At 41.1% G+C, this 24,552-nt stretch overlaps 1 protein-coding gene across 3 annotated transcripts in view; it reads right to left on the bottom strand.

Moving 5' to 3' along the window:
- The window catches only part of Map3k3 (mitogen-activated protein kinase kinase kinase 3), a 70,250-nt gene that overhangs the window by 18,994 nt on the left and 26,704 nt on the right, over positions 1 to 24,552 (bottom strand). For 2 of the 3 annotated variants that reach the window (XM_021634308.2, XM_021634309.2), the window contains exons 4-6: positions 21,462 to 21,561; positions 17,438 to 17,551; positions 11,378 to 11,498 (exon numbers count right to left, since the gene is read on the bottom strand). In XM_021634308.2, the coding sequence (XP_021489983.1) occupies positions 11,378 to 11,498; positions 17,438 to 17,551; positions 21,462 to 21,561 (335 nt within the window). Of the gene's footprint in view, positions 1 to 11,377; positions 11,499 to 17,180; positions 17,417 to 17,437; positions 17,552 to 21,461; positions 21,562 to 24,552 lie in introns of those variants that run through there. The other variant, XM_060386533.1, reaches the window with a different exon arrangement.

Consider the following 24,552-nt stretch of genomic DNA (forward strand, 5'->3'; position numbering starts at 1 on the left):
CTACTACTAGCTTACTGAGTTCTCCCTTGCTTTTGCAGTTAGGACGAACCTAGCACACATGAGGCCACTGCTACAGACACAGGAGGGCCTACAGGGAAAGAGCACAGATTTCCTAGGCTTTTCTTTCCAGCCAGAGACTTTCACTTTTTCCAATCCACACTGTGGCCTACAGAAAGCCAGCCTTGTTATCTGATGGGCGACATGCCAGGGGCTATTGTGCACAGGCCCACTGCCTGGAGCAGGAAAAGGAAGTCTCCCCAGACCAATGACTATCAGAGGAAGCAAATGGAAACACCAGGAGGTGGCATGACTGCTCCAGGGTATTTTCAGTTTTGTTTTTATCTTCATTTCAAAAATTAAGAGCCAATGAGAGGCACACCAACAGTTGAGAACAAGTGAGGGAAGGAGCTGAAGAGGCCATGATGACACTGAACTGTAAGACTTGACGGTCACAAATTTATGAGCAGTGACTGGGAGTGAGCCAGAAGGCACAAAGCTCTGGTATTAAAGCACAAGTGATTGCACAGTCTTAGAGGGCACTCAGTGGTGGGAGGGCAACATGGGGGTGGTTCCCATGGGACATCCTTTCTCAGTACTCCAGGCTGACTGTGCTGTTCTAGCCACATCAAGGGGCCCAATCCAGGACTACAGAAGAGCCTATCTGGAGTTTCCTCTGAAGGCATTCTAAATGGAAAGGGAAGTCCAGGGATTAAGTGTGATCTGTTAAAATTCTTCCCAGATTATGTTACTCTGCTAGCTTCTTTAACTCAGAGAAGCTGAGCAGAAATAAACTGTCTCCCTAGAGTATGGACGGTTCTTTTACTTGTATTCTGACTTATGGCTGAAATGCAGCCTCTCACTCTTCTCAGAGAACCCTCATCAGGAAGCTGATGCAGGCAGGAAGTTGCCTCCACAGGGAGCTCTAGGGCTTTGGGTCAGTGTTAATGTGCAGGTCACTGCAAGTACAAAGACATATTTCTAAATCCTTTTCTCTTTTTAGGGGACAGTTGAGAGAGGAGTGTAATCAAATCTTTTTTCTTCTTCAGTAGAAAACTGTAAGCAACACTTCCTGAACTGCTCACATGGGAAAAAGCTGTACAAAAATACTTCTCAATCTTTTTGTCTCACAGAGAGGGACAACAACCTGTTTCAATACTCACGCAGCTACCATCACCACACACTTTATAGTCTTATCTAAAATCACAGACGAATTTACTGGGAGAAGAAAAGAACCTCTAGAGTGAAGGAAGGTGACCATTTCATTTTCTCAGCATGTATTAGCACAAACCATCTCTACTATCCTGATTTCTATCCCTTCAAACTTGTCCCAGGCCTTGAAGTTTATGGTGTTTTGAGTTTTTACTACCAACTATAGTAAGATTTCAGCTTTTCCCTTTTCCCCTTCATCTGAATCCATTCTCTACTTGGAGGTAGAGGCACCTCTCCTTTTCACAGCGTTAAAGTATGAAGCACCCCTGCTGAAGCCACTTATCTATGTCTATTTGTCTTTCCTCTCCCTTTCGGCTTAGTCCTCTCCTTATTACTTGCTGAGATCTCTCTAAAGATATTCTGACCATATATATTTTCCCCTCCCCCTTAAGCTGTTAGCTTTCACCAAACACCTTAAAAAGACTGATCTCCTCCACCGGTCTGCAGGATTGCATCTGCTCACCATGGGACTAAAGTGAAAAAACAAGATGGAGCAGCTCAGGTAGAGGGCATGATTAGTATGCCTGGAATCCTGGACTCAACCCCCTGTTCTGGGGCGTGGGGGGTTGGAGATGGTGTAATACAGAGAAAGGCATTTAAGATACACAGGGACAAAGGAATTAGAATGTGCTTCCTATAAATACATTAGCTAACCTCTAACACTTAGCACCACTCAGCAAATTATGGAGGAACAGTGCTTAAATTCAAACTTGATGGTGGTAGAATATCCATAGGCAAAGATAGAAAGCAGACCCTTCATATAGGGAAACTCTGTCTGTCTGGTGATCTCTCACAAAGCTATTAACCCTTTGGAGTAAATTCATTATCAAGGAATTTTGTTGTTGTTTTTCAGATGGGGTCTCCTGGCACTGTGGCTTTTGACTAGAACTAATGACAATCCTATTTCAGTGTCCTGAATGCTGGGAATAGATAGGTATGAGTCACTATACCCACCTGGGTACAGTGTTGTTGTTGTTATTTTTACCATGAACTGGTTTACCAGATTAACTGGCTTGAAAATGATAGAATTCAAGTATGTTTATTATGATAGAAAAGACAAAGGTTAACATAGTAGCTATTTTAAATATTTCAAGAACTGTCATATAAATATTTAATCTGTGTTATGTGAGTTGCTGAAGGCAGCCTTCAGGATAAATCTGTAAACTGAGAAAAGGCAGACTTTCAACCCAGTGTGAGGAAAAATTTCAAGTAAAGATTTCTATAACTGCACTAGGGTACCTTGTCTTTCTCCCTATCTGCAAATGCTGTGATGGGAGCTGAATTTCTTTCACTTTGCAGTTTTCACCTACTCAACAGGTCTGACTGAGGAACCAGGCAAGAGGCTGAGTCGCTAAAGCTTACCAACTTCAACTTCTCCTCTGACTCCATTTCCACTACTCGGATTTCTTAGTCCTTTACACTTTTGACTTTCTGATTTCCCTTTACCTCTAGAAAGCTTTTCACTTGACCAGCTTACAGTAAACATAGACATTTGTTGGCAAAAATGACAACTGTAACTCTTGCCTCCTGTCTTTTTCAACCGGGCTGACTGCATTCCAGGTCTCTCCCCACACTCTAATTTTCTTTCTACTTCTCTGGTCACTTCTGGCAGGTTGTTCACCCTTTCCTCTTCTGTCTGATAAGGGTCAAATTCCTAAATCTGTTCATGGCCCTTACCTTCTCTCATTCTATAGTCTCTGCATGCGTACTCTTCTCTGGACCCACGGTTTCAACTTGGTATCCCCAACCGCCCCCTTTAATGTTCATTCTAGCTTTGCCTTTCTGCTCTCCTTTTTAAAAATTAATTTTAATTTTATTTTGTGTGTATTGATATGAGGGTGTCAAATCCTCTGGAAATGAAGTTACAGACAGTTCTGAGCTGCCATGTGGGTACTGGGAATTGAACCCAGGTCCTCTGGAAGAGCAGCCAGTGCTGCTGGGGCATCTCTCCAGGACCCCCTGACTTTTTCTTCTCTGAGCTACAGACCTGAGTATTTTTGCTGTGTTACAAATTAAAGCCAGTGCTTTGTGTTTATGAGGCATGCACTTAACAATTAAGCTGTATCTCCAGCCTTAAGACCCAAGCATCTAACTGTTCCACGGTCTCAAAGGCATGAAATATTTCTAGGCTTTATGACTAGCTTTTTAAGAGAGAAGGTTCTCACAGGGCTTAGTGATGCATGCCTGTAATCCTATCACTTGGGAGGTAGAGGCAGGCACATATCCGTGAATTTGAGGCCGGCCTGGTCAATCAAGTCCAGGACAGCCAAGGCTAGACAGAAAAAGCCTGTCTCAAACATGTAAAGAAAGAGAGTGGGGAGGGGATGTTCTCAACTTCCCATGACCCACAGAGGAAAAGTGAATTTTATTCTATGGTTTGCATTGGGAGAAAGAGTGGAGCAGGACACAGGATAAGAGAAAGTCTGAAATAGACTGCTTCTGAGAACCTTCAAATGTCCTTCAATCCAAAGAACCAGACTAGGGTATACTGTTTCCTGAGCACCAATACTATCAATTTATAATATAATAACAACATTAGAAAAATTAAAGCTCAGGTATTTTCTTTTAAAATTTTATTTTTGCATTTATGTCTATGTATCATGTACATGCCTGGTGTCTGTGGACACCAACAGACGGGGATCAAATCCCCTAGAAATGGAGTTTAAAGATTTATTTATTATGTATACAAGTATTCTATCTGCATGTATACCTGCATACCAGAAAAGAGCACCAGATCTCACCATAGGTGGTTTTGAGAACTGTGGTTGCTGGGAACTGAACTGAGGACCTCTGGAAAAGCAGACAGTGCTCTTAACCTCTGAGCTATCTCTCCAGCCCTAGAACTGGAGTTTATAGAGGGTGTGAGTCATCATGTGGGTCTTCTGTTAGAGCAACAAGTTCTTAACTATTGACCCATCTTTCCAGGACCCCTACTCCTTTTCTAAAATTCTTTTTTTAAAAAAAATGCCTATGGTGCCCATGGAATCCAGAAAAGGGTGTCGGATCCCCCTGGGACTAGAGTTATAGGTAGCCCCGAGCTGCCTATACCGAGAATAGCTAGCTAGGTACTGAGAATTGAACTCAGGTCCTCTGGAGGAGGAGCCAGAGCTCTTAATTGCTGAGCCATCACTATAGCCAAGCTCAGGCGTTTTCAGGTATGAACATGGAGATGTAGTTTAGTTGGCAGAGTAGTTGCCAAGCATGTATAAAGCCATGAATTTTATTCCCAGCTCCAAATAAACCAGGCATGGTGGTACATGCCTATAATCCTGTAATCCCAGAACTGGGGAGGTGAAGGCAGAAGGATCAGAAGTTCAAGATCATCCTCCGCTACATAATGAGCTAGCCTGGAATACATGAGACCCTGTATCTGTCTTTCTGTCTCTCTCACACACGAGAGAGAGAGAGAGAGAGAGAGAGACAGAGAGAAAGACAGAGAGACAGAGAGAGAGAACTACACTGTATACTTGGGACGAGTGATTATAAAAAATGTTGCCCTCACAGAAGCCCTAAAAGGATGGTAAGAACGCCCTCGGTTTCCTACACCATATTGTGAAAACCACTGAAACGCCATGTTCCATCAGTGCTGTGCCTCTAGATGTCCCGGATCTACCTGTCTCTGTCTCTGCTACCAGACTAATCCAAGCACTAGTCTTCTTTCACCTAGACCACCCACATTGGAATATAGGTTCCTGGACCTGGTCTTGCCCTTCCAGGGTGTCCTTCACACTTCAGCCTACCTTTTCATCTTTACTTAAAAATCTAAAGACTTTTCACTGCTTTCAACAAAGAGCAAAACGAATCTTCATTATTCTCTGTGGGACCCTGCCTCCTCCTCTCTGGCTGAGGCCTGATCCCTTTGCTCCTAGATCTTAGCACTCCAGACATCAGTACTTCTCTTCTCCACAGCCCACATTTTCTCCAGCCCTTAGGTCTCAGCAAACATAACATCTCCTGTCCAAAGCTCTTGCCCCAAATCTTTGCACAGCTTCCATTTGTGCCTAAGGTTTTCCTGGCCCCAAGATCAGGTCCTACTTATTTACAGATCACATAACACTATACAACTTTCTAGTCACAGTTTGTAACTATGTACTGACCACATTGTGACAAATATTTTTCCATGGGTCTACAAGATCCACAGTACAAAGTCTATGTCTTTTTTGGTATCCAAGTTTCTGGCCCATAATGGACTATTTTGATAATGAATAAACAAAGACACAATTTGGTGGGAGAGATAACATGATTAGCATTCTAATGGAGATGAGTATATGGTCCAACAATTTTCTGTAACTTCTCACCAAGAACCAAAAATATCCTAGGTATAGTCAAGTGTACTTAGAAAGTAGCCTCAGGATACTTTCCTGGCCTTCTCTATGCCTCTTCTAAACATATCTGCCTACCTGGACCTGAAAGACAGAACATTCTCCATAGCTCACCCTAAAAGTCTTCTCTTTTCAATGCTGCCTACAGAAAGCCCCCAGAAGCTTGTAAGTCCAGCTGCTCCACAGAATGCACTTTCTACGTTACTCTTAGTAGAAATTAATTCTCACTAGGCCAGGTGTGGAAGAAGCTGAGTATGGTATGGTAGTGCATGCCTATAATCCCACCACTTGGGAGGAACAGGCAGAAAAATCCATTGTTCAAGACTAGCTTCCACAAAGATGAGAGTAACTTGGGAAGCCTGAGACTTTGAGGTTTTTTGTTTGTTTGTTTTCTTGTTGTTGCTCTTTTTGATTTTTCCAGAGAGGGTTTCTCTGTTACCCTGGCTGTCCTAGAACTTTTGCTATAGACCAGGCTGGCCTTGAACTCAGAGATCTACCTCCCAAGTGCTGGGATTAAAGGTGTGCACCATCACAACCTGGCTTTGTTTGTTTCTTAAAACCCATGTCTACAGTATCTCAAATACACACAGTGTATTTTAGAGCCCATCATGTTCTTCTGTGGGGATGTCTAGTAGCTGCTCTTTCCCATACCTGGAATGCTAGTCTTAAATCTTCCTTTGTGCATAGGTTCTGATGTTCCCATTGCTGTAAAAGTTTCTGTTCTAGGCAAAAATCTGTGTTCCTACCACCCTTGACTTTTAACACAGGCTCCACTGTCCCATTCCAGCCCAACATCATGCTCACTTAATAAAAGTAGCCAGGTTCTAGGCATGCTGAAATACCAATGCCCATTTTCCAGATAAACAGAAACTAAATAAAAATCATATTTAACATGTTTTAGTCAAGGAAATGATTTCCACATATGGTTTCCTACAACATGGAAAAGGACCTCAATGTCTTTAGCCTTTGCCTCCACACAGGTTCATGCTTAGGGAGAGAAAACCCAATTACTGCGCTGTTTCAATCTTCATCAATTACAGAAGAGTGATGCTGGCCATCCTTCTTCTTCTTCTATTTCTACAAAGACTCTTGAAAAGTTTTTTTCCCCTGCTTTTCCATTTCCTCCCATTATGATGGACTGGTGGGTCTGAGACCCACCTACCACTTATTAACTCTGTGGGTCTATGTGGAAGAACAGGACAAACAGGTATTCCTGTGTTACCTATCTTGCCCAACTTGACTTCAAACTCACGATTCTACCGTTTAAACCTTGTGAGTGCTGACATATCCCACCATGTCTGAAGGTAGGATCACCTAGTGCAGAGTATTTAAGCACTATTCTAGTTTCCTGACAATGTAAAATCTCCAATCCTCAGAAGTCTTTTTACACTTATTCAGATTTGAAATTTTGTTAATTTTGTGAGATTTATTCATCCACAGTCTAAAATTTATTAAATCATAAGTTTGTTGTTGCTATATATTCTTTTCAAATATCCATTTTCTTTGTAATATTTTTCAGTCCTCATTTTCTATTTTGCTATTAGAACATTAGAACATTCTCCTGTGTCTGTCTGCCTTATTACTTTCTCCAGTAAAAAAATTTTTCTTGGAGGGGAAGGTCTTATGTAGTACAGGTTGGCTTCAAACTTACTATGTAGCCAAAGGTAGCTTTGAACTCCTGATAACTAGCCTTTAAAATGCTGGGATTACAAGCATAAACTCCAACATCCAGTTTCTTCTCCATGGTTTGTGTTTGAAGTATCACTGTTATTTTCTTGATAAAATGTCTTTATAATATATGGAAAGCTCTGTTGTATTTCCACTTACAGCACTGTTCTGAAATTTAAGCCAGGCGTGATGGTGCACATTTTAAGGCTGGCCTTGCACTAGAAAACAGAGGCAGGAGAATCCCTGGTCTACAGAGGGAGTTCTGGGACAGTCAGGGATATACAGAAAAAAAAAACCCGTCTTTAAAAACAAAACAAAGAAAAGAAAAGAAATCTGAACTCCAGCCTGGACTACACAGTAAGTTCCAGGACAGCCACGGCTAAAACAGAGAAACCCTGTCTCGAAAAAACCAAAAAAACAAGAACAAGAACAAGAACAAGAACAAGAACAAGAACAAGAAAGAAAGAAAGAAAGAAAGAAAGAAAGAAAGAAAGAAAGAAAGAGAAAAAGAAATCTGAACTCAATTACCACTTAAATCCATATATTTAATTCATTTTATAACGTATAATTGAGAAAATATTATACAATCAAGATATTATTTTGTGGCTGGGGGTATGGCTCTGTATGTAAAAAATTTGCCTAGCATGCCCAAGGTTCTAGGTTCAAATCAGATCACTGCTAAACAAACAAAACCAATCTGTATCAAAACAAACACGCGACTTGAAAAGGTATTTCTTCCTTATTTGTTTTTTCCCCTCAAGACAGGGTTTCTCTATGTAGCCTTAGCTGCCTCAGACTCACTTAGTAGACCAGGCTGGCCTTGAATTCAGAGAGATCCACCTGCCTCTGCCTCCCTCAGTGCTGGGCTTATAGGTATGAATCAACATGCCTGGCTGCTCCCTTTTGTCTTTTTATTTTGGATTTTTTTGTTTTGAGACAGAATCTCAAATGTCTAGGCTATCTTCAAACATCTGATTTATTACTTATGCAATGTGTGTTAGCATGTACACCTGCATGCCAGAAGAGGGAACCAGATTTCATGTTTAGATGGTTGTGAGCCACCATGTGGTTGCTGGGAATTGAACTCAGGACCTTTGGGAAGAGCAATCAGTGCTCTTATCCTCTGAGCCATCTCTTCAGCCCCCGGCCTTGAACTCTTGATCTTCCCACCTCAGTCAGCCTTGTGCTGGCATTATAAATGGTGCCATCATACCCAAATTGGCTTTTGCTTTGTTTAGCTTTTTCAAACAGGGTTCCATGTCATCTGCATGTGTCATGATGCCCATCTTCCCTATGGTTTCTAGTTTCAATAAATTATAGTTAAAACAGTATTTTTGCTATGAAATTACGAAAGTTTTCTATTTTTTTGTTTGTGTGTATGGCTTTTTTAAAATTTGTTTTGAGACAGGGTCTTACTGTATAGCCCTGGCTAGCCTGGAATTCTACACAGATAAGGCTGGCCTCAAACTCACAGGGATATGCCTGCCTTTGCTCCTGAGTGCTGGGGTTAAAGGTGTGCATCAGCATACCTAGCTGTTTGTTTTCTGAGACAGGGTCTATGTGGCTTGGTTGGTCTGTAACTCACAACAGAGAGCAGGCTGGCTTTACACTCTGGGCTTTACACTTTGCTTCTGCCTCTTGGCTGCTGAGTTTACAGGCACACTATCATACCCATGTTTGGCAGCGTTCTTTTAACACCCTACTACAAGGGCTATGTTTATAAAAGGGACATTTTTATCTCTTCTCTATAGTTTCTAAGTACATCCAATATTAATGTCTTCTCTCTCTCTCTCTCTCTCTCTCTTTGGTTTTTCAAGACAAGATTTATCTGTGTAGCCTTGACCGTTCTGGACTCACTTTGTAGAGCAGGCTGGCCTCAATATCACAGAGATCCACCTGGGATTACAGGCATGTGCCACTGTTCCTGGCTTAACTAATGTCTTAATATTATTAACTCCCTAAGAGTCTTTAATTATAAAATTGTATTTTTAAGCTTCATTAAAATTTCTAAAATACAGGTTCATGCCTGTAATCTCAGCACTGAGACAAAGCCAAGAAGTTTGAAAGTTCCAGGCAAGCAGAGCCACATACTAAGTATCAGAAAAGCTCAGGCTAGAGTGAGATCCTGTCTTAAAAGAGAGAGAGAGAGAGAGAGAGAGAGAGAGAGAGAGAGAGAGGCCCAGTGTCACTCACGAAATCCCAGCACTCAGGTGGCAGAGGCAGGCAGATCTTTGTGAGTTCGAGGCCAGCCTGGTCTATAAAAGCACAGCCAGGACTGTAAAACAGAGAAACCCTGTCTTGGAAAAAAAAGATGGTAAAGAAGCCAAGTTGAGGAATTGGAATGATGGCTCAGTGGTTAAGAGTATTTGTTGTTCTTGCAGAGGATTAGGATTGAGCTCCTGTTAATCACGTGGCAGTTCACAATTGTCTGTAACTCTATTCCACGAAATCCGATGCCCTTTTCTGTCTTCTAAGGGCACTTGGCACGTATATGATGCACTAACATGCCACACATATTAAAAAAGAAAGAAGGAAAGGAAACCAAGGTGGCTATTTCAGCAATCGGATTTTTAGGACATTTCTTGCCTTTTTCTCATCAACCAGCTTATGAAAATATACCCACCAGTTATTTAAAAATCTGAAATTCATTTATGCTCAAACATGCAGCTTAGAATCTCTTGAGTGCTTGAGTTCCAGAAAATAACCAGTGGGGCAATGTCAGTGCCTCAGTAACCATTTTTTCTTGCTACTCTCTTGGGAAGAAATCAGGTACAGACAGGCTCAGCAGCAGAAAAAAGGCTCACCTCCGCAGATACAGCTCAGTATCTGCAGAGAACAGCTTAAGTTTGACAGAATTCCGCTCCTGAGAAAAAGAAAAAACTTGGCTTCCCAGTGGCAGTTAGGTGTCTCAAAACATCAGGGCAGTAGGCACATGCAAATGTTTGATAGTCAGATTTCTTTCAGACTTAAAAAAAAGATTTATATACATATTTACACATGGGTGTGTGTGTGTGTGAGTGCAGATTCCAACCAAGGTCTGAAAAGGGAACTGGAACCTCTGGAACTGGAATGACAGGCAATTTTGAGCCACTTGACATGGGTGCCAGGAACTGAATACTGATCCTTGGGAAGAATACTACCTCCCCTAAACCACAGAGGCATCTTTCCAGCCTCCATATTTCTCTTGATAAAAATCACACAATTCAAGAAATGGGCTTTCTCCTTAACCCTGTGCTCACTAGTTTTATGTCAACTTGACATGGGCTAGAGTCATCTGGGAAGAGGGAACCTCAACTGAGAAAACACCTCCATTAAAGGCAGGGCTACAGGTAGGGCATTTAATCAGTGATGGGGGAGGGCCCAGCCCACTGTGGGTGGTGCTACCCCTGGGCTGGTGGTCTTGAGTACCATAAGAAAGCAGCACTTCTCCTTGGCTTCTCCATCAGCTCCTGCCTCCAGGTTCCTGACCTGTTTGAGTTCCTTCCATGACAGCCTTCAATGAGGAACTGTGATATGAAGAATTAAGCAAAATAAACCCTTTCTCCCTCAACTTTTGGCCATGGTGTTTCATCACAGCAATAGAAACCCTATCTAAGAGAGACCCTGAGAAGTATCCAGAGGAACATTGTGTTATCTGTTATATAATGCACAAGCCTGATTAGAATTCTTTCCTGGGGAGGCCTAGTAGCAGCTACATAACTTCTTTGTTACTTGATTGTAGATATTGTGTTAATGCTCTGAGCTTCCAGGATAACTCAGTTGACTTTGCAAGAGTTTCACTGGCCAGCATCTTCTGTGAGGCACAATAATTTCTTAGGAATAAGTAAGAAGCCTGTGTTCAAAACTAAAATATAGACCTGACTCTTACCTAATTTAACAGGTCCTGTGTAAGTTTTCAAACAGATGTCTGAGATCACTGTCTCAGAAATGTTTAAAAGCAACTTAATCATGCCATCATATTATTATACTAGAATATCTAAGTATATCGAGTTAATGTTAGAATATCTAAGATCCTCAAAGGTCAGTCATTTCATGTCTCCTCCTTCCCAAATAAAAATAGAGCACTACTTTGCATAGTGATAGTCAATGAGCATTTGATGACTGTTTAGTAGTCGAATACTTTAAATGCGAACATATCAAATATACTAGGACAGGGAAGAAAAAAGTGAAATACTCACTGACAGAGAGGTGCCTGCTTCTGGGCTCAGGAGCTTGGTAGATGGTATTTATGTCCCCTGCGGACTGGGAAGGCTTGATCCGAACCTGCTTGGACACTCCAGAGTGGGGAGAGGAACTGGTCTGTAAGAGAAGAGGCAGAAGTATGACTAGATCTCTAAGTAGTCAGGTCGATGAAGGATCTTTGTCTTCCCTTAGGACTCCTCACACTCCTCAGACACTTTTTAACACAGGAGCTACCAGGTTTTCGCCAAATCTCAATCCTCTATTAGTCTTGGCAAATCACTATCCTTGATGTACTTTTACAGCTTCAATGATCTATAAGCACTGTCTGGTGTCCCAATTCAATGGGTGAAACCCAGATACAGAGGAATAGGCATCTGTGTAATAATCTGCCAAACAGGAAAGAACTGTAAATAGTCTCTCATAAAATTATCGTCAAGAGGCTGAAGAGGTGACTCAGCAGTTAAAAGCACTTGTTGCTCTTACAAAGGACCCAGGCTCAGCGCCCACTACCTATGTAACAGCTCAGAATTATCTAACTCCAGTTCCAGGAGATCCAACACCCTCTTCTGGCCTCCTCAGGGACCAGCATACATGTGGTGCACATACAGATATAAAAAGAGAAAACATTAATAAGCATAAAATAAAAAAAAATCTAGTGAGCCTAAAAATAACAGCAGGAAACTAGTTTGTCATCTACTGTGAGGGTATGGGATAAAAAATGATGGCATTTCTCTGCCCTACAAAATACTGGCTACAAAATATGTTTTAACTTTTTTCCTTTTTGAGACAAGTCTTATTGGTAGCCCAACCAGCCTTGAATTTGCGGTCTCCCTGTCTCAGGTGCCTGAGTGCTGAAATCACAAACATGTATGGCCATGCCAGACCAAGTATGTACTTTACAAAGTCACTTGGGGGTTGAGTGCTCAGTGAACAAGAGTGCTCACTTTGCAAGCACAGAATTCTGAGTTTGGATTCTATAACCTATGAAAAAGCCAGACATGGCTGTCTGCTCCTGTAACCCTAATATGGGAGGCAAGTGGGATGCTGGAGACAAGAGGGTCATTGGTGCTTGCTGGCCAATGGCCTTGCTCCAGGTTCAGTAAAGAGACCCTAGGTTAAGGAAACAAAATGGAGTGAGACAGAGTGATGTTTTCCTCTGGCCTGTCTGCATCTTCACATACATGTGCACATGCACATACATGGTAACTTAATCTGCTGCTTCTTCCACAACTATAATTACTTCTTCAATTTACAAGTAAGATCTCAGCTGCTTCAAAGCACAAAGGATTACATGCAAATCATCTTGGGATCATGTTCAAATGGCAAAAGCTGTGAACTTGGAGGTCAAGGACCTCAGAACAGGGTTAGTAGCCTTCCTACACTCCCCCTTATTTTGTGCTAGCCCAGTTAAGGGACCAGGTGAGAAATCAAAACAATGAGTGGGTCTTTACACTGAGAAAGCCTAAAACTGAATATTGAGGATGAGCAAGTGATACCAGGAAAGAAGGAAAGAAGGAAGGAAGGAAGGAGAAAGAGAGAGAGAGAAAGAAAAGAAAGGAAAGAAAGAAAGAAAGAAAGAAAGAAAGAAAGAAAGAAAGAAAGAAAGAAAGAAAGAAAGAAAGAAAGCAAGCACTAATTTGGGCTGAAGTTTTATTTGCTTCTCTGTATCTCTTTTACCTGGGCGGGGGGAGGGAGAAGTACCACATAAACAATCTGTATATCCTGTACTTCAGGAAAAAGGCTTCCTGCTTCCAGGGGCAAGTTCAGCTGCCAAGCAGCCTTTTCCAGCCTTCCCATGCCAGACTTTATCACATGTAGGAGCTGTCTTGACAAACTGTCTTGCTCTAACAGGAAGTCAGAATCAAGGGGAAGTGAATGTTCTTGCTGAAGCCTCCAATGTGCAATAGCTCTCTGCTAAGAGTCAGAAAGGAAAAAACAGCCAAAACCACATTCTGGGGGGAAAGGGCAAGGAGGCCCCAGCCCTGCGGTTAGGGAAGGAGCTACATGAAGAGTGGCCAAGGTCCTTTGCTTAGACCTCTGCAGAGCCTTTCACATAGTGAGGACTGGCTGAGTCTTGGCGGCGTGAATCACAAGTATATCAAAGAACATATACGCTAACCTTCAGTTTTAAAAATCTATAAACGGGAGGGGGGCTAGAAAGAGGGTTCCGAAGAACACTAGCTGCTAGAGGGCCCAGGTTTGATTCCCAGCACCCACACAACAGCTCACAACTGTCTGTAACTCCAGTTCCAGGGGATCCAACACCCTCTTCTGGTCTCCAGGGGCACCAGGCACACATGTAGTGCAAGCAAAACAGCAATACACAATAGAGTTCAATCTCCAGTAAAACTACACATGGTGATGCACACACGTAATCCTAGCACTCTGGAGGTGTAGACAGGACGATCAAGAAGTACAAAGGTGAGTTCAAAATAAGCTTGGGCTAAAGATCACCTTAAAATAGACAAAGAAACAAATAGTAACAAAGGCTGGATAAGACAACTGCACAAAATGAAGATTCAGAGCAGAGAAAGAACAGGGCCAATATTTATCAGAGACAAGAACTGAAGACCGAAGACAGCATGCTGGAGCGGTGTGCTTCAGGGTGCTCTCTGGCACCAGTCTGTGGACTAGTAGCACACTGGTCCTCTCAGGCAACCAGAAATGCACAGTACTGGGAATGCTTCACAGCTCTCTGGCAAAGTAACTTTACCTCAACTGAATGTAACAACTAAAACCTATGAGCTTATAGTTTATAAGTATCCATTTTTTTCATCTTTGTTTCCGTGGATGAAGGTTAAATCCAGATCCAAGGCCTTGTATTTACTAGGCAAGCATTCCACCTCTGAAATGGCTACAAACCCCAGTCTATCTACTTTTTATTTTATATTTCACTTTTCTTTTCTTTGAAACAGGGTCTATTATGTAGCTCTAGCTGTTCTGGAACTCACCATATAGACCAGGCTGGCCTCGAACTACCAGAGAGATATGCCTGCTTCTGCCTCCTTAGTGCTGTGACTAAAGGTGTACACCACCAAGCCCAGCCCCATTCCACTTTTCAAGTTAAAAAAAAAAAAATTACATCGTTAATAAAAAATTGGAAATTAACAGAACAAAACTAGTATTTCATGGGCATGTGTACACACATGCAGATGACATGGATTAATGATGGGTATCTTTCTTTGATTGTTCTCCACCTCTTGTTGTTGTTTTGAGACTGGGTTTCTCTGTGTAGCCTTGAATGTCCTGGACTCAGTTTATATACCAGGCTGGCCTTGAACTCAGAGATCCACCTGATTCTGCCTTGGGATTACAGACATGTGCCACCGTGCCCAGCTGCTTTTAAAAAACCTGTTTACTTAAAAAGAACTATTTGTTTACATATTTACTTATTTTTGTGTGAGCATGTGTACAGAGGACAAAGGATAGCTTATGTGAGTCTGTTCTCTCCTTCTACCATGTAGGTGCCGGGGATCAAATTCAGGTCATGAGGGTTGGCAGTAAGTGCCTTTATTCTGAGCCATCTCAATGTCTTCTACTTTTTTTTTTTTTTTTACATTTTTTTTATTTAATTAAAATTTATTTACTTATTGGGGGCAGAGTCTCATCATGTTGCCCTGATCTTTTATGTTTTTATGTTTAAATTTATTCTGTATGTGTGAGGGTGCATATATGCCATGGCATGTATGCAAACACAATTTTTGGGAGATGTTTCTCTTTCCACCCTGTGGGTCCTCAGAATAGAACTTAGGTTGTAAGACTTAGTGGCAAGAGCCTTTACCCACTGAGTGAGTTGTTGCCCCCTCTTTCCTCTTTCCTCTTTCTCCTCCATGTTCTGAGACAGGTTCTCATTGCTGGTAGCCTCTAAATCACAGAAATCTGTCTGCCTCTGCCTTCCAAGCGCTGTGATTAAAGGCAAACAACACCATTACACCTGGCTTCTACTGTTTTGTTTTTTTTTTTTGTTGTTGTTGTTTGTTTGTTTTTGGAGACAGGATTTCTCTGTATAGCCACTGCTGTCCTGGACTCACTCTATAGACCAGGCTGGCCTTGAACTCACAGCCTCCCAGAATGCTAGAATTACAGCCATGCACCACTGTACCCAGCTTCCACTGTTATTCTTAAATGTAAATATTTGTTAATGCTCAAAACAAGCAATTTAAATGTCCCAGTAATAGCTCCCCAAAACGTTACATAATTATGGCATATGTTGTCAAGGAAATTGTGTGTAATTATAATCGTGAAGCTTAGATACCAGAACAATGTCCGTGACAATATTAAGTAAAATCATAACTTAAGAGACTTGCAGGAATAGCACTGAAAACATTTACACAAAGTATGTACATATAAGTTAGAAATTTAAGAGGTATGTGCAAAAATAAACCAATAAATGCATATGGTGAGAGGACCATGTGAAACAGCTTTTTTTGTTGTTTTTTTATTTTTATTTTTTGTTTTTTGAGACACGGTTTCTCTGTGTAGCCTTGGCTACCCTAGACTTACTCTGTAGATCAGACTAGCCTCAAACTCAGAGATCACCCTGCCTCTGCCACCCAGAGTGCTGGGATTACAGGCATGTGCCACCACGCCCGCCTAGCTTTGCTTTTTTAATGTGTAACTTTAAATCAGTGGTTTTCAACCTTCCTAATGCTATGACCCTTTAATGCTTCCTCATATTATTTTCATTGCTACTTCATAACTGTAATTTTGCTACTGTTATTACAAATCGCAATGTAATCAGATTTTCCGATTGACTCAAGTGACCCAAAGAGGGTAAGAACCATTGCTTTAAATTATAGGACCTGAGACATTTATGCAGCATTTATCTTATGTAAAACCATGAGTTGTCAGAGCTCAGATGGTCAGTCGTTTTTTAAATAATTCTGTGCTACAGTTATATCTGTCATCTTTTTAAAAAATGATGTATTTATTATTTATACAGTATTTTACCTGCATGTGAGCCAGCAGGTCAGAAGAGGGAACCAGATCTCATTATAGATGGTTTGTGAGCCATCATGTGGTTGCTGGGAATTGAACTCAGGACCTTTGAAAGAACAGCCAGTGCTCCTAACCTCTGAGCCATCTCTCTAGACCTATAACTGTCATCTTATACATTTCTTGGTAACTGAGATATGGATGTAAGTAACTAGTTGTCTTTAACGTTTCATCTGGGGATCAGAGGAGTATAAGAATGACAATGAGTCTGTCCATCTGTCTTTTTTTCTTTTTCTCTATATCTCCCTTTGTCTCTGTCCCTCCCTCCCTCTGCCGAAAAAAACAAAACAAAACAAGTAAAATAAAATGGCAGTATAAGGGCTAGTCCAGCTAAACTATTGTGGTATCTATGTTCACAGTTCTTATAAAACCTCACTAACTGTCCTCAGCCGGTTGTCTTCAAGTTTAAGAAAGGAAAGAACGAAAGAAACCGTCAGGAATATGTGTCTGCAGTGATGGCAGACTGGTCAGAACTGCAAGCATGTCCCCTCAGAGGGGCCACTCAGTAGAGGAAAATGTATAAGAGGTAATTCCTAGACATTTGGTAGAGCATCTGCTTTATGCTGCTAAACTCTTTTTCCAATCAACAGAGGTAAAAGTGTTTCTCACATGTGTCTCGAATTGTGAAAGTTGGGTTCAAAAGCATGTGAGTCTCAAATCCTAGACAGCCTTTGCCCCTATGCTATACAAGTATCTCTTATTTAGGTCAGTATCTAATCAAGGACTGTGTGTGTGTATTCTCCTTTATCATGATATCTCCACTTTTCCATCTCCTTCCCATACCCCCACCTCCTTTTAACTGACCCTAACAATCTGGCTCCCAGTGAAATCAAATGTAGAAAACTTGTTGGTCACTGATGGGGCTGGACTCCATGTCATATTTTTTCTTTCTTTCTTTCTTTCTTTCTTTCTTTCTTTCTTTCTTTCTTTCTTTCTTTCTTTTCTTTTCTTTCTTTTTTTCTTTTTTTTTTGCTAAAAAAACACAAAATTCTGTCAAGTAAGCAAGGCAAGACTGAAGGAAGGAATGTAAGCTTTGTTTTCAGTTGCTAGGAGCTACTTACATGGTTTCTGTCTTGGGATAACAGTAGTATCCTAAGGCTTTTCATGCTTGAGCTTCTATCCAGAATATCAATTGCTTTATCGAGATCATCTTGGTTTTTCAACAGGATGGAGAGCTATAACAACAGGACACAGAAAAAGGAAATCACACAAAATACAAATCTATCGCAATGCTTTAGTTTGTAAAAATAAAAATTAAAAATATGCTGAGAAAAACCACCTCATGGGCTACTACGGGGTCTTAAAAAACCTAGCTGAAATCATAAGGTTTTGTTTCCTCTCAGTGTGCAGTAATTCCTAAAGAGATTTACAGAGTTGGGCATCTATCAATTCTTCTCAAACTTAAAATAGTGCCTCTTATAGTCCATTCCTCCTCCTGCTACCGACGCCACTAGGCAGGCAGCAGCATATTTTCCATCTCTATAGATCTTTATTTTCTGAACTTTTAATATAAATGGAATTACACAGATAGATAGATAGATAGATAGATAGATAGATAGATAGATAGATAGCCAGCCATTTTTGGGGGTGGAGGAACAGGCTCTATGCAACCCTGGCTATCTTGGAACTCACTATGTAGGCCAGGTTGGCTCAGAGACAGAGAACCTTCTGTCTCTGCCTCCTGAGTGCTGGGATTAAAGGCATGACCACCATACCAGACCTTTGTCTTAAAAGTTTATTGTATGCATATGTATGAGGACCTGAGTGTATATGTGTACCACATGCAGCAGGTATCAGTAGAAACCAGAAGAGTACACTGGATCCTCTGGAACTGAAGTTATAGATTGTTATGAGCTGCTCAATGTGGGTGCTTGGAAACAAATCCTTTGCAAAAGCACGTACTCTTATCTGCTGAGCCACCTCTATAGCCCCTAATTTAATTATTTTTTTAAAGAGTGTTTTTATTTTTTAATGTGTATGCATGTTTGCCTGCATAAATGTAGCTGTATCACATGTGTGCCTTGTGCTTATGGAAGTCAGAAGAGGGTTTTGGGTCCCCTGAAATCATAGATAGATGTGAGTCACCATATGGTGCTGGAAAACATACCTACATCCTCTGCAGAAGTAACAAGTACTCTTAACCACTGATCCATCTCTCCAGTCCCTTGGTTCAATTTTTAAAGCTTTAGTCTTAGACCAGAGACAGTGGCACACACCTATTATGCCAGCACTAAAAAGGCTGAGGCACGAAAATTACACATTTGAGGCCAGCCTGCCTTGGCTACATAGTGTTTCAGGTCAGCATGTGCTATAGATAGAGACCTTGTTCCAATCAACAATAACAAACAATTTTTCCCCCTGTTTTGAGCCAAGATCTCAGCATGTATCCCAGACTGGCCTCACAATTATGATCCTCCCGTCTCAGTTTCCTGGGTTCTAGATTATAGATGTTTATTACAAAGCCTGGCTACAATAATGTCTTTTAGTTCACCCATGATATAGTATGTCATACTACTTTGTTTTTGTTTTGTTTTGGAGGGTGAGTTTTTGGTTGTTCTGAGATAGAGTTTGGCTATGTAGCTTAAACTAGTCTCAAACTCAAGATCTTTCTGCCTCAGCCTCCTGAGTACTAGAATTGCCCACCTCTTAGCCTTTGTTTTGACATATTTTCTGAGAGGTTTCCTTTTTGAAAATGCCTTTTAGGTTGGGTGTGAGAGCACACACCTCTGATCATAGCATTAAGACAGCTAAAGCAGAAGTGGCTTTGCAAGTTCCAAGTAAGACTGTACCACATAGTAAGTTCAAGGGTAGGCTGGGTTCCACAAGGCTCTATCTTAAAAAAAAAAAAAAAAAAAAAAAAAAAAAAAACCATAATAAATCAACATATCCCTTATTCCAAAGCATCAAATTAAAAAACTGTTATATCTGTCATCGTGGGTCTATGTGCATGTTGTGGTGGGGTGTACTTGTACATGTAGAAAAGTAGAAGTCCTCAGTTCCTTTCTATCTTGTTTTTGAGACAGTTTCTCACTGAATCTAAGTTCACGGATTTGGTCAGACTGGAAGGCCTATAAGCACCAGGGATTCTTCTGTTTCTGCCTCCCCAGCACCTGGCCTTTTATGTGGGTGTTCGAGAATCTAAACTCAGGGCCTCATACGTGGGGAGCAAACACTTTACCAACTGAGCCATCGCCCCAATCCCTGGCATCTGGAATTCTTAATGGAGAAAGAAAAAAAGTACTAAGTCCTCTACAGAATTCTTTGTTCCTTTGGTGCTGATGAGTTCAGCACCTTGAGCCTCAAATCACTCAGCCATTATTACATAAGATTCATATGTAAATGAAAAATGTCTTAGTTTATATTATGTGCCTTAAAATATATATACATATATATGTATTTATTATTTATATATATTTGGGGGTGTCGAGACAGGGTTTGTACAGCCTGGCTGTCCTGTCCTGGAACTCACTCTGTACACCACACTGGCCTCAGACTCAAGAGATCCACCTGCCTCTGCCTCCCAAATACTGAGATTAAAGGCATATGCCACCACTGTCCAGGCGCATCTGTATTTTTTCTAAACTACAGTTAGTGGTTAACTTACGAAATTTCCCATATCTTAAAAGAGTAGGGTGCAATAGTACACACCTGTGACCCCAGCACTGAGGAAGGCAGAGGCAGGCAGATCTCTGTGAGTTTGAGGCCAGAGTGGTCTACAAAGCAAGTCCAGAAGAGCCAAGGCCATACAGAGAAACCCTGTCTTGAAAATCCAAACCAAAACAAAAAAACAAAACCCCAAAACCAAAATAAATAAATAATTTATTAAAAACAAACTAACTAAAGATCACTAGGTATGGTGGCATATGTCAATGATAATGCAAGTACTGGAATGGCAAAAGCAAAAAAGGCCACAATTTTAAGGGCAGCATGGACTACTGAACAATACCTTGTCTAAAAAAACAAAACAAAATCTACAGCAACTAAGGCTAGGTGTGAGTGCACACCTGTAATCCCAGAACACAGGAGTCTGAAGCAGTAAGATCATGAGTTCAAAGATAGCCTTCGGTTCATACTGAGACTTTTAACAACAACAAAAACCTTTAACATATATATACATACCTCTCAGAACGAACAGTTCAGGGACTAAACAACAAACAAGTTTTCTAATTTGTTATTAATTATGATAACAAAGTAAGAGGTTAAGGATGTGGCTCAGTGGTAAAGCACTTGCATAGCAGACTCAAGTCAACTGCCCCTTACACATTTCCCTTAAGATACCTGTTTTCTATTACTTAATAGATGCACTGACTTTCAGACTAATAGAAACCACTAGCCTAAACCAATTCTAGCCTTTCTTAAGAGCTGGAAAAATAAAGTAATATTCAAAAGAATTCCTTCCTAGGTAAAATTGGAACAGGAAGAAATAAGGACGTCAGAGAAAGGAACAGAATAGTTAATGGATCTATTAGATATTAACTTTTGAAAGAAGCTATAATGAAATGAAGCTTTCAAAGAAGAACCGAGCCTTTACGCATCAAAGACTAGCTCTTACAACAGCGACAGCTGGTCTACCCCATATTCTTTACAGTGTCCTCGCCCCTGCTACAACTCCCACTTCTGTTAAGGTTGTGCTGAGGAAAACAACAGCAAAAACCTATTACAAAGTATAAGGAAAAATAACACACAAGAAAAAGACCTTGGCTCTGGTACCGTATCTTATCCTACCACAGAATATTTGATCTACTTATTACTAAATACAGTAAATAAAAATCCCAGTCGTTGCAATTAATAAGGTTCCAGAAACAGAAAAGCTGCAGATAATATTAAAGAAACAAATTGCCGGACGTGGGGGTGCACACCTTTAATCTTGGCAGTCAGGAGGCAGAGGCAAGTGGATCTACGTGAGTTCAAGGCCAGCCTGGTATACAAATCAAGTCCAGGACAGCCAGGGGTACACAGAGAAACACTGTCTCAAAAAAAATAAAATAAAATAAAAAGAAAAGAAAAGAAAAAAATGTTTCAGGGAAGAAGTGAGAAAATGCACATGTCTGTCCCTCTTGGCCTTTCCCCACCCATCTTTCTCACCTCATTGTTCATGTAATGTAAATCAAGAGGCTGCCCAAATACTGTTGTCACCTTGTGTTCCACATCTTCGTATCTCACAGGCCGGCTGAATGCTATAATTCTAAAAGAGAGCAAAAATGCTGGTTAATCATATATTTAAAATTTAGAAAAGGTGTCCTAGTTACTGTTCAATTGTTGTGAAGAGACACCATGACTAAGCAACTTACAAAAGAAGTGTTTAATTGGAGGCTTGCTTACAATCTCAGAGGGTGAGTCTATAACCATCGTGGTGGGGCAGGCAGGCATGGTACTGGGGCATTATATCTCATCCACAAGCAGGAGACAGATTCTGAGCCTGGCATGGGCTTCTGAAACCTCAAAGCCCACTCCTAGTGGCACACTTCTTCCAACCCACACCTTTTAATTTTTTCTAAACAGTGCAACCAGAAACCAAACATTCAAATATATAAGCCTATGGGGAGCATGCATATTCAAATAACCACAGAAAATAATTTCACTGTCAAATTTGTCTTCTTGGACTGGGGATAAAGCTAAGTGACAGAGCATTTACCTGACAACAAAAATTTAAACTCCTGCCCAGAGCCATGGTGCATGCCTTTAATCCCAGCACTTAGAAGGCAGTAGCAGGCAGATCTCTGTAAATCTGGGGGCGGCCTGGTCTGCAGAGGCTAACCAGGACTGAATGGTGAGATGCCGTCTCAAAAACAAACAAACAACTTCTAATGACAAAATAAATCATCAGTGAAATTAAACCATAAAAGTGAAGAAAATCAATAAAATTGGGATTATTAAGAATAAAATAACAAATACAATTAAATTTTTAAAACTTAGAAGGTATAGGGCTAGAGAGATGGCTCTGCAGTTAGAGTACTATCTACTCTTCCTGAGAAACTAGGTTTGACTTCTAATACCCACATGATGGTTCACAAAGGTCTATAACTTCAATTCTAGGGGATCTGACTTCAGATCTAGGATATCTTCTGGCCTCTGTGGGCACCTGGCACACAAACAGTATACAGACATACATGCAGGCAAAACACCAATGCAAGTGAAATAAAACAAAATATAATTTAATTTAAAAAATTAAAGCTGGGACTAGTGGCACATGCCAATCAACATTTAAGAGGCTGAGGCAGTGGCTGGAGAGACAACTCAGAGGTTAAGGACACACAGTAGTTCACATCTGCCTGTAACTCCAGTTTCGGGGTTTCTGATACCCTCCCTACACAAACACACATGCAGGCAAGACACCAATGCACATAAAATAAATTTTTTAAAAAAAGAGCCTGGTAGTGGTGGTGCATACCTTTAATTCCAGCACTTAGAGGCAGAGGCAGGTGATCTCTGTGAGTTTGAGGTCAGGCTGGTCTACAGATCAAGTTCCAACCAGGGCTACACAGAGACTCTGTCTTGGGAAAAAAAAAAGGGGGGGACAGGAAGATCTCAAGTCCTAGGCAAAGTTTGTTCAATGCCTGCTGGAGTTATACAGTGAGATGTTATGTCAACTCCCACTCCATTGGGGGAGGGGAGAAATCAGTAAGAAAAAGACCATCTTTCCAGCCCAATATGAAGGAATGTCCCTCCCCAAGACCTAGAAAGTAACTAAGCTCAGAGATCAATTCTTCTGCATTGGCCTGGCTATTGCTTGAATTGCTTGAAAGTCTGGTCATGATCAGAAACTATGACTTTCCAGAACCAATAAGACCCAAGATGCTGCCATCACAAACAGATCTTATGCCAGTGCTTAACTGTCTTACTACTGAGGTTTTTTTCAGAAGGAAATTGTCTTCCTCTCTGCCTTAGAAGGTAGATAGCCAAGGTCCTACCCTTCTAAAATGGAAGTCTGCCTATGAAAGTGAATGCCTGGACAATGGGACAAGTCACTCCTTCTTTACCCTTTTCTGTAAAATTCAATTCTACAAGGACCTAAATTTATAAAGATACTGGGGCTGGAAAGATGGTGCAGTAGTCAAGAGCACTGGCCGTTCTTCCAGAGGACCTCGAGTTTTATTCCCAGCACTCAAACAGTAGCTAATGTCCTAGCTCTAGTTCCAGGGGATGCAATGCCCTCTTCTGCCCTCCTCAGGCACCAAGAATATAGGTGATGCACAGACATGCAGGCAAAACACTGACACACATATGATTAAAAAAAGAAGATGAAAAGAAAGATACTACCTCCCTGTAAAAACTAAAGAAAGTCCATAATGATTATCTTTACAAAAATTGTAAGAGATGAAATACATGAAACTGTCTGGCACAGAACAGCTTAGGCTTGGCTTTTTGGTACTCTCTCAAGTTCTCAATTCTACACATAGTACACAAACAGTGAAATGTCATGGTTCCTGAAAACAACTCCCTAAAAAAGAGAAGGTTCATTTTCAAAACCCTGATAGCAGCATTCTGCAGCTTAGGGCTTCAGAGAGCCATTCCTGCCTGACTACCTTAAATACTTGAGGTTTCCATCTGGCAGCTTCTCTGAAATCAAACACATATACTTTCACAGTTTAAGACTACTCACTGAACTGCATACCACTTTGGGAACAGGGAATTCAGGAGACCATAACTGCGAAATAAGCTCCAACACAATTGAGCTTTTGATTCCATATCTACTTCTGAAAAGTCTCTGGTGCTCTAAGTATGGTCATTCCTCAAGAACAGTCAGGCCAGAGACTAAAAAGTACCAATGAAGAAATGGCAGCTTAACTCCCTTGCTCTGTCAGGACACAGAATATGCAACTGGGGGACAGAGCTCAGCTCTTCCCTCCTCCAGGTTTAGAGTAACCCTAGAATGCAAGAGTAGCAGCAGGACCCTGGCTATACAGTTATCATTTCCACAGTACCCTCCCCAAGAAGCTCTTCAACCTTGTACGCTTCTCTGAGAATGGGTCTTTTTGAGAGAGAACACTAACTAACCATCTCCTTTGGAGCTGCCTTAAAAGTGGGTTGAAATGCATCAGCTGCAGAAAACTCAGAATAAAGAAAAGGAGCAGAGGTACTGAGGTACCTACAGCAGGACTCTGTAACCTTCTTGTGGGAATGCTGGTTATCCCTCTGTGGCGGTCTGAACACCCCTACAGGCTCATGTTTGAAT

This window comes from Meriones unguiculatus, chromosome 7 (assembly GCF_030254825.1).
Source record: "Meriones unguiculatus strain TT.TT164.6M chromosome 7, Bangor_MerUng_6.1, whole genome shotgun sequence".
NCBI lineage: Eukaryota > Metazoa > Chordata > Mammalia > Rodentia > Muridae > Meriones > Meriones unguiculatus.